General features: G+C 40.7%; 1 protein-coding gene across 1 annotated transcript in view; it reads left to right on the top strand.

Annotated features, from left to right (window-relative positions):
• The first annotated feature begins 1663 nt into the window (after positions 1-1663).
• BMAL1 (basic helix-loop-helix ARNT like 1) overlaps positions 1664-11147 on the top strand; it is a 32963-nt gene continuing 23479 nt past the window's right edge. Inside the window, exons 1-7 of the mRNA XM_056851015.1 lie at positions 1664-1799; positions 3212-3359; positions 4934-4954; positions 6081-6119; positions 6690-6731; positions 8019-8176; positions 9580-9659. Of these exons, the coding sequence (XP_056706993.1) occupies positions 3220-3359; positions 4934-4954; positions 6081-6119; positions 6690-6731; positions 8019-8176; positions 9580-9659 (480 nt within the window). The 5' untranslated portion in view covers positions 1664-1799; positions 3212-3219. The remainder of the gene's footprint in view (positions 1800-3211; positions 3360-4933; positions 4955-6080; positions 6120-6689; positions 6732-8018; positions 8177-9579; positions 9660-11147) is intronic.

Here is an 11147-nt window from a genome sequence, read left to right as displayed (position 1 = left end):
GCATAGTGGGATGGCCAGATTAAAATGGGAAGAGTACGGTGACTATCGAATGTTTTTGTTCTACGAAGTTATTAGGAGCTGTGGAATACTTTCATTCAGTGCACACCCAGCCTCTTAACAGGTGGAATATGACACACCTGGGGACGTTTTGGCTTGGGAAAGCCGCGCAGGAGGGAGAAGGCGGGAACTTTTGCAGCCTTGAGCTAAATTGGCTCCCTGTGGTGCTTTAAAAAAAAAAAACGAGTTCTCCGCAGCTGCTGTGGGGGACGCGAGTTGTGTCTGGGAAACATAAGGCTCTGCTTATCTAAAAAACATTATGTCTAGTTTGGCCTTTACTGTGGGCAATATTATTTTACTGGTTTAATGTTTTTATGTGATGCAGTTTCTGTTTTTGTAAGCCACTCGGTGTATTTTTCAATTAGAAAGGCAAGATATAAATTTTCTGAATAAAATTTTGAAGTATCCGCTCTGGCTATTTTGCTCACAACTTCCTGTTACTCATGCAGTTGGTGATCCCTCCCTTTTTGAAAACGGTAGTGATTTCAAACCTTTGTTTTCCTATCTAAAGAAAGCAGTGGGCGGAAACCTTTTTGCTCCTAGAGAGGAGCCTTACTTGTTCTTAATCAAACAAGATTATATTTTTATATTATTTTTTTGCTTCGTTTATACTCTGCTTTTCTCCCAAATGGGAACCCAACGTGATTTACATCCTTCTCCTCTCCTCCATTTTATCTTCACAACAACCCTGGGAGGTAGGTTAGGCTGAGAGTGTGTGACTGGCCCAGGGTCACCCATCACGTTTCCATGGCAGAGTGGGGACTCAAATCTGGGTCTCTGAGATACTAGTCCAACACTAACCACTAGGCCCCACTGGCTCTCAATAGGCATACTTTATAATACTGCATAACTCGAAAGATTTCTTGGCTACAAACCTACAGCCTGGTCTTCAGGCTGTGTTAGATACTTATTTTTGAGGTGATCAGAAAGTAGGCATCTTGCCAGACCATTCCATTTCAAGAGGTGTGCCTCCATGCCTTAAATAACCAGCACTGGGCATCTGTAAGCAAGCATGGTTGCAAGAAATTTTGCAGACTTGCACAAGGCCATTTTCACATTCATAGAAGATCCCTCTATCATTCCGCTTCGTTTAAATTAATGGAAAGGCTTATGCAGGCTAGGGAGCTATAGGTGCACATCTGATCTCCTGTGTTTGTATAGTGTTTCAGGCTGGGCCAGTCAGCTTCGGTCTGATTTTAATTCTTTATTTGAGCTTGAATCACTGATAGCCATCTTCAGGATGACATTGTTGAAGTCGTGAGGGACTCGTTTGGGTAAGAAGCTATAAACAGGTAGCTCTCTGCTATAGCACTGATTTAATTATTCCTTATTTTCTCGGAGAGAAGTGGTATTGGGGATTCAGGATAGGCAGAAAGGCATGAATATTTTAGACTACATTCTAAACTAATAGAAATAGTATGAGTCCAAATAGATAAAGATTAAATTTTAGATTGGGCTGTACAGTCTGTTACTCTGTTATCCTTGATCACATGCATTGTGCTAATTCAGGTATGTCAAAGTTCTACTAAAAAATAATAAAGGTCAACTAGTTTGTAGTGGTTTGGTAGAATACAACTGACAATTGGACATTTCCCTCCCCCCTCAGACTTTTGAAGGCGTTTCAATGACGAGGCTGGAGGACATGAAAAGAGGGTTAAGGTGACTGGCTGCTCTGGTGTTAGCGGCAGGTACCAGCTGTTCTTTTCAGAGTGGATCTAGAATTCCAGAGATCAAGCTTTCAGGTAAGGACAGGTATTGTGGCTTAGAAGCTTTTCTGCTGCGTTTCTTTATGATTTAACTGTTTTGCAAAGGGGGAAACTTAAGTCAGCAGCTTTTGTTTGTAGACCTTTAAAATTCATGTTACTTAAAACCTTAATTAACCCTAAATGGTCTGGGACCATCATGTCTAAAGGACCCCTTCTCCCGTTATAATCCCCGCTCTGTCTTCATTCTCCTGCACGTGGGCCTTTGGTGGAGCCTGGCCCTCTGTTTGCCCATTTGAGTGTGATGGGGCGAGGGCCTTTTCCATCGTGGCCACGACCTGGTGGAATGCTTTGTCTGCAGAGACTTGTGCCCTGCGGGACTTGTCTGCGCTCCACAGGGTATTTAAGTCACAGTTATTCCATCAGGCATTCCACTAATGTAATTTTGGTGGACTCGACCATCAATGCTGTTGATTCCCCCTCCCCAAAAAAGTGTGCTGAGTTTTAATTCAATTATATTGAAATCTAATAAAATATTAAGCAAAATAATAATTAAGCTTAATTACATTATGCCCACTTCTTTTTCTCCTTTAAGCTATTTGGATGTTTTGCAGCTCATTTTTTGTAAAAAATAGAATTTGTATTTGTTTCCTATTCATCTGTGGAGCCACCTATTTTCCTGTTTTCTCTACTTTTGTATATTTTTTCTTGTATTTGCTCATTTTTTACCTCATCCTCAAATGAGATCCCCCTCCCATCCACTTTGAGGCACCAGGTAGCTTGAAACACTGTCCAGCATGTCGTACACCTTGCATGACCAACAATTTATTATTTGACAGCGTTCACATTTAACAGTTAAAATCTTTATTTTGATTGACCTTTCTTTTTTGTAATAATCAATGATTGACCTTTCTTTTTTGTAATAATTTTGTGATTTGCAATTACAGCAGTAAGATAGACTTGGGAGACAGGGTCATAAGTTCATCAGCGGAGTCATTAGGTTCCTTTGGGCAAGTTCTCTTGGCATCATGGTTTTAAAAACAGAGTTGGAAAAATTCATGAAGGAGTTTTGGTAACCATAATGGAACTCTGGTATTGAGAGTCCATATTATGCCAGGTTGCCCATCTGCTGGTTGGGGGGGGACAGCAAATGGCCCTTTGCATTTTACATTGCTTCTGAGCTTCCTATAAGCACCTGGTTGGACCTCAGCTCTAATATAGCGTGGCATTTCTTTTCCATTCCTTTAGGTAGAATAAGAACCAAATTGCTTCCTGAGCAAAATCCTGTTGTGAGGATGAGGCAAGGAATAGATGTAACTCGTGTTGAGCCTTTGGAATAGAAGGGGCAATACATCTAAATGAACAAATAATTTTTTTTGTGTGTTGTTGTTTTTTGTAATGTTATCTAGTAAATCTATTAACAGCTATTTTTTTTCTCCTCATAATTACAGACAATCCAATGGCTGACCAAAGGATGGATATTTCTTCTACAATCAGTGATTTTATGTCACCAGGTCCTACTGACTTAATCTCTAGTTCTCTTAGCACTTCAGGAATGGATTGTAATAGGAAAAGGAAAGGAAGTTCTACTGATTATCAGTAAGTGGATTGCCCATTAATATTACCCTTCAGATATTTCTTTCCTTCATATTACATCTTCACTTACTTGTTCTGTGGGTTGGATGCTATGTCATTGCAATTGAAGACAGAGGTGGATTTTTCCTGCCTTTCGCCAGTAGCCAGCTGTGAGACCTGAAGAACTGATGCCAAAGAGTGAGGAGCTGATGAACTAAAAGTAGGGTTGCCAGCTCCGGGTTGGGAAATACCTGGAGATTTTGGGGGTGGAGTATGAGGAGAGCGGGGTTTAGAGAGGGGAGGGACTTCAATGCCATAGTGTCCAATTGCCTAAGCAATTTTCTACAGGGGAACTGATTTCTATCACCTGGAGATCAGTTGCAAAAGTGGGAGATCTCCAGCCACCACCTGGAGGTTGGCAACCTAACTAAAAGCCATGCAAAATGCATGCTGCAGTGAGGAGGAAGAAATAGTTGAAATTGCCCCCGCTATCTCTGGTTTCATTAACATCTCCACTTCTGGTGGAAGGCTTCTTTCACTAGCAGAAAAGAGGCATGGGATCCAACCCTATGTTTTTAGTGGAAGCAAAAAGTCTTGCTTAACCTGTAAAAAGCGGCATGATGGACTATAAACCCATGGCAATCACAAATATTACATCCTTCGTTGGAGAGAGTTGGGTCTCAGGTAATAATGAACACACTTTTTGCACATACCTTGTTTGTTTTGTGAAAATTGTTGCAACCCTCCCTCCTTCCTCCACCTTTGCCTTTATTAGGAGAAAAAGTAGGAAAATACAATACTAAATATTTGGTAAGTCATTGTTTATTCATATGTTGAAATGAAAATAAAATGCACTTCTTTATTCTCTATTCTAGCCGTGTTTCGAAATCAGAATTGGCTCTTCAGGTTTACACGTTTTAAATGTCATTACATTTGAAAATGTAGAATGCAAATGCAAACACCAGCATCCCAGAGGAACATGAGCGGGGGTTGGATGCTGCTGCTTGTCTGTTGTCTGCTTGGTGGTAAACCTGGGCCCGTTACCTTATAGTGTGTGAGAAAGCCTTGCTTCCTCTTAACAAGTATGGGTGTCAAGCCAGATAAATTGAATCATGCTTTAGCTATCATTAGGGCAAGTTAGGTGATTTCAATGGGATATGTGGTGCAATTCTAAGAAAACTTTCTTGGAAGTAAGACCATTGAATTGACCTGAGTAAGAGTCTGAGTTTAGGATTATTTTCTTAAATGCAACTCTATTTTAAGGCCAAAATCTCTTAACTAATTTTGTAATGTCATTACTTCTCTCCAACACATGTATTAGATGCTGTTTTTGAGGGGGAGTGATTACTCTTGTAAGAAAAATATCATTTTAAGTTAATAAATCTGTAATCCTACAAACTCACATGGAAGAAGGGCTCACTGAGAATCCATCTGATCATAGAATCCTGTCTCAGAATTGTACTTAATGTGACCGTAGAGCTACCTGAGATATTTGGAGGAAGGACAGTGCAACAGTGTACTAGATCATTAGAATTCAAAATGTATAATGAGCCATTGCCTTTCCTTAGTATACTGTATAATATTTTCTTTCTTTTCAGACTTGATGGCTTTTCTTTTGAGTAAGTACAAAAATTGGGATAGAAAATTCTATTACAGCACTTGACTATATACAAACAAAAGAGCTCATGTTGCAGTTTATTAAATGCTGTTTTAGTTAATGGACTAAAGGGCATAAACAGATTAAATACCTTTTAAAAGTACTTGGGAAAATACACTTAAAAGATATGCAATTACTTTTTTAAAAAAAAAAGACTGTAAAATATTGGAATGAAAACGATCTGGGTAACTGGCTCACAGAAATTCTAAAATGGAGTCTGTTCCCTGCAGTTCTTTCTCTCCGACACTAAGGATTCAGGGAGGAAAAAGTTAATTGGCTGTGGAATCTATTGCCCCGATTTTATATAAGACATATCTGACGGTGTAGCTCGGTTGGAGTGTACTGACAAAAAGAAAGCACTTAGGAAGTCCTGTATATCTAAAGCAGTAGGAAAGATGCTGGAGGCTGGTAACTTAGGGTTGGATCCTATGCACTGTGAGTGCTACAGAATTTTCCCACTTCTCCCTTCCCACTGCAGCCTGCTGTACTCTTGAAATCCTGTTCTGGGGTGGGGGTCATTGAACCGATGAAAACAGCATGAGAGGGGGGAGAGTAACCAAAGTCTCACACAAGTGCATGTCCATCAGCAAAGCAACACAGATTCCAATTTACGGTTGAGGATTGGGACTTGAGGTAGCACATGCAGTAATTCAAATTAAAGAAGAGAGATGGTCACTGCTCCCTTCTGTTGCAATTTTTATGCAGTTCATGCGCTTTATGACCGTAACAGCTGGATTAGACATTATGGAAAAGGAATTGATGTGCAGATGTTGCCATGCATTGGTTATTCTATGTACTTTGACCTTTAATGAATTTTCCTTCTGATCCATTTTCTTTAATAAAGGATGTATCTGTGGATTAAAAAAAAGGCCAGGTTCAAAGATAGTTTCTTATATTTCTATGCATACAAGAGTGTTTTAGTGAAGATAGCTGTACTTAAGAAGTCAGTCCTGTTTATTTCCAGAAGTAATTGATTTTATCCTTGTATGACTGTCGGATTAAGTGAATATGGCTTTGGAAGGTGATAAGTAATGTCACTTTCTGATGCATGTTGATTGATAGTTGCTATTATTATTTTTTGTTTCTAGAGAAGGTATGGATACAGACAAAGATGATCAACATGGAAGGTATTTGTTGCTGAACTGACTGTGCATTTTAGAAATAAAAGTATATTATGATAGCTCTGCGTGCACTTTGTGCAACTGAAGTCTGTGAGAATCCAGAAAGTATATAAGAGCCAGGATAATCCCAGGAAAGGATCAAGTCCTTACATAGTACATAGATGTGAGAACAATGCTAATCTTGGTGGGAAAATACTCAGTTGCGATCCTTCTGAAATTTAAGTGTTCAATGGCTGGAACCCAAAGAACATCATATTCAGTTCTGAATGCCCAAGGGGTTTTTAATTTAAGTTTCTTGAACAATGATCCCCTGTGCTTTTGAAACTAAAGGGACCTTTCAAAAGCAGATTGTGGCATGTCATTGGGGAGTGCTGTTCAAAGAATAAAAATTAAAAATCCCACTGGGCATGCGCAAGTTTTTGAACTCTTTGGAACCCCTCTCAATGCATGTAAGAAACTTAATGCTCTAGCCATTGCTATTGCATTAGATCTATATAGATAAATGGAGATATTCCAGAATTGTTATGAAGTGTATTGTTGTGAAGACTTGACTGATGTCATTTTGCTCTCCACTAGGTTGGAGTATACAGACCAACAAGGCAGAATTAAAAATGCAAGGTAAAATCATTATGATTTTTTAGAAATTAACTCAATTAACACTGACTGACTGGGCTGGAGATGAGAGATGTTCACCCTTTTTGAATGTGCGCCCAGAATGGAATGTTTTCAGTTTATTTTCATTGGGAATCTATAGGTTGGATTCAACACTTGTTTTCTGCCAGTGGAATTCTAGAGTCAACCCAATGACGTATTAAATCATGAGACATATTTGTGTTTTAAATTGAATGCAAGTGTTTCGCAGCATTTGGTTCTTGCACCTGTATGAATCTAGATATTACAACATACCTGACAGCCTTTTGCTAGCAGAACCTCTGTTCACTTCTGGCAGCTTCTACTTAAAGGGTGTTGAGCAACCCTGGCTACTTGTCTATTCTTGCTGTTTCCAGCTTTACATGTAGCTGATCAAAGAGACTCAACGCGTCAGAGAAGGCATTGAATTTTGGGGTAGATATGAAGTGTAAAACTAAATTGAGAGCCAAATTACAGAAGTTTATTGAAGGACTGTGCCTCAACTATAGAGTGAGTTAACACACAGGGTTAATGTTATAATAACGACAGCTTTTGCTCGATGACTATGACAACTGTTATTCAGGAAGCAGGAAACAAGATGGCAATTCAGGTTTAGGAAGGGAGTTCAGATGCGTTCAGGCTCACCATTCACTGATCCATCAGTCAACATCCATATGGTCAAGGCCTCTTTCATAGTTTGTAAAAGTGCAGTTCAGAAGCTGTCAGATAACTTCAGCATTCCTTCAATATAAGATGTAGCAGAAAATGAGGAATGGGCTCTTAACTCACTAGGAAGGAAGGAAGGCGGTGTGTTTCTTTTTCTTCTGCACCCGACTCACAAAAGCTTATGCTGAAATAAACATGGTTAGTCTTAACAATGCCGCTTGATTTCCAGTTTTGTTTGCAGCCAGTGAAGTTCTTTCAGAGGCTAACGGTCTAGGGTTGCTGTCTGAACTAATACATTAACAGAAATAGGGAATTCTAGACTATATTACTCACACTCTGTGCTCTCCGTAGTTCCTCTGAAAGTTCTTGCAGAGGCACCATGGCTTGTATAGTCAGTTACCCCCCCCCCCAAATAGCTGGACACAGTCAAGATCTTCAGATCAGAGTTCTCTCCTTCCCATTTAATTTCAGATCACCCAACCCAAGCAAGTTAAACGAATGGCTGTCTCACGTTAATCAACCTTTATGCGTGCAATCGAGGACTGCAGTGAGTCTCTGGACAGCTAGATGTTCATCATTTATCTCTTTCTTGCTTTCATTATCACTTAGGGAGGCTCATAGTCAGATTGAAAAAAGACGTCGTGATAAGATGAACAGTTTTATTGATGAACTGGCCTCTTTAGTGCCAACGTGCAACGCTATGTCCAGAAAGTTAGATAAGCTTACAGTACTGAGAATGGCTGTTCAGCATATGAAGACATTACGTGGTAAGTATTTTTAAAAAAGTAATTACTACTACTAGGGCGAATACTTAATGCTCAAAGCCCTTTATGTGAATTACTGAGATAATGGGTTGTATCCTACGACGCCTCCCCTCCCAAGGCTCCTTGCACCAAAGGAATGCCCCATTCTTAGCTGAGTGGTTACCACCCAGTATTTTCAAGAGCTGGGTAAGGTAGGACAATATTGTCATTTTTTCATTTCGGAGAAATGTGTGTGGGGACTTCGCCCAAGGCCACCCAATGAATTTGATTGAGGGACGATGTGAACGAGCGACTTTCCAGTTTATGCCATTAGCCACTACCCTATATGATCTTATAATGAGTTAGCAATATTTTAATACTACTAAGAGGTGTGTAATAGGCCTGTTTCTCCATTACTCAGAAAAATGTATCTGAGCTTTTGAGCTACCCAGATATTTTCAGCAGGTAGAAGTAAAACGTAGTTGTCTCAGAGAAGCTTTTGAAAACATCTAATTGGTTTTAGAATTTCTTAAATTGGGACCTGTGAGGAACTGAAGGGGAGGCATAAAATAATAGATGAAAGAATGGCCACAACAGTCACCAGGCTTTGTTTTAAAAATGATCCCCCCTTTTAAACCAGATAATCTTCTGCATACCTAGGAAGTCCATGACTATGCAAATACCCCTACTGTGTCTGTGCAGGGTCTTGTTTCATTGCTTTCTTAATGGGCACTTGATGGTTTGCTTTTAGAGGGAACAAGCTGGGGCTAAATATTTTGGAATAATTCCCCTACAGGAGAATATCTCAGGTATTTGAGCAGGCCAATGCCACCTCCCATTTTTTCCCTTTAAGAGAGTCAGTGTGGTATAGTGGTCAGAGTGCTGGACTAGGCCAGGGGACACCCAGCTTCCAATCCCTGCTCATCATTAAATTTACTGGGCAAACCTGGGCCAGTCATTCTTTCTCAGCCTAACATACCTTCAAGTGTGGTTGTGAGGACAGAACAGAGAGAAGAGACCATATTGTGCAACCTTGAGCTCCTTAGGGAAATGATGTGATAAAAATATATTGGGTAGAATAAAAGGAAATACATTTGAATGACTCTCAGTTATGTTAACATTTCATGCCTCTGGAACATGTTCCATCCTCATCAGGCCATGGGAGGGACCTTTTTTTTTTTTAAGTGACGTAGAAGGTCATATTTTTGGACTTCCTTCAGTATGTAGGTGACGAGTTTTGCTGCTTTTGTGATATGAATAAGCACCAGTTTTACTATTAGATATACTTCTGATAATGACGATACATTATTCTGAGTATTAAAACACAATAGCCTAAGCAAACTGAAAATGACTGTACACATGAGAATGACATACATTGCATATAACACAACTGGATTATTTATTTTAACTTTCTCCCTCTGCTTAAGGTGCCACAAACCCGTATACTGAAGCAAACTACAAACCTGCTTTTCTATCAGATGATGAATTAAAACATCTTATTCTTAGGGTATGTGTTAATTTTAAACATTAGCCATAAAAAGTTTTAGAGCATGAATGAGCATGTAAATTTTAGTGTAAAGAAAGAAGATTCTTTTATGTATAGGACAACTTCCTTGTATGTGACATTGGCCAACATTTTCTTCAATTTAAGAGTTGGATATTACAAGCAAAAGCCTTGCCCTTTTCCCAGAAACAAATCTCTTCTGTATAACTTCTGTCGGTTATAAGCATATATATTATATTATGAAAACTGTACCAGTCCAAAAGTTGGATAGGCTTTCCAGTACCATGGAAATCATTGGCTTGAATCCTACGAAATTTAAGCACACCTGGACTTGCCGGCTCCAAAGGGAACACTGCTACAGGTGATGGAAGCAGTAACGTACAGGCTCCTTTTCCCCTTTTGTCGGTGGGGTGGGGGAGGCTGATCAGAGCATGCTGGAATTAATGCGTAGAGCCCTCAGAGAAGAGCTGGCTCATTTGGGTGACCCTTCTTGCAGAGACCCCATGAGTTCTAGGGCCTCTTCCCCCTCTAGGGGTTCCATTTACTCAGAGGCTATGGACAAGGCGTCCTGGAGTGGCACCCACAACCCCTGGCTGACCAAGGCAGCACGGAAGGCCCCTCCTATTAGCAACACTAAGGCACACCAGGCCAATCTCCCTACAGAAGGAGAAGAAAGAGGAGGGAGAGTTCTCTTCCAAAGATGAGGGGGAAGAAGGGGGAGAAGGGGATCTAGACCAAGACCACCAGTCTCGCCTTTTTTCCAGTGAAGACCATCAGCCCCTCTTGTGCAAAGCCTTAGCTGCCCTTGACCTCCACGAGGATGAGGATACTGAGGCCATTAAAAGTAAGACCAAGTTCAGGGGCACCAAGGAGTTCTTTTCCAGGGTTAAGTCTAGGTCACGTACCGTACCCTTCCCTGAGTACTTTGAGGACCTGCTACGCTCAGAATGGGAGAAACTCATGTCAAACAAGCAGGTGCCCGCTGCTATTAAAAAGATGTATACCCTGGAACCAAGGGCCATGTCCCTGTTGCAAGTCCCATTAGTGGAGGCTCTGTAGCGGCCCTTCAGTCGCCTAGTCTCATATCAGAGGACGGGGTAGGCAGCATTAAGGACTCTCTGGACAGGAAGGCGGACTATGCCACCAGAAGGGTGCATGAAGCATCCGCACTGTCGCGGATCGGGCTGTTAAGTGCCTACGCTCTTAGAAAGGACCCCTTCCTGAGAAGGAATATGTTATCTTATTCAGCGAGACACTACTAGACTGGAATCAACGGTTCCCAGGAACTTATTAAGGTCTCTAGGACATCTTTTGAACACGCCAATAAATTTATAATATTGTCCATTCAAGCATTCGCTTTTCAAAGGTCTCAGGGCTGGTGGGGGGTAGGGGATAAAAATCCCACAAGTACCTTCCACGCTCCAAGCCAATGTAAGTGGAAGGAACAAAGGGCCACTTAAGTTGGAGAAAGACTCCTTATGCTGGAGGGGG

The sequence above is a fragment of the Euleptes europaea genome, chromosome 6, assembly GCF_029931775.1.
Source record: "Euleptes europaea isolate rEulEur1 chromosome 6, rEulEur1.hap1, whole genome shotgun sequence".
NCBI lineage: Eukaryota > Metazoa > Chordata > Lepidosauria > Squamata > Sphaerodactylidae > Euleptes > Euleptes europaea.
Note: the sequence above shows the minus strand (reverse complement) of the source record. Positions and strands in the feature narration are given on the sequence as shown.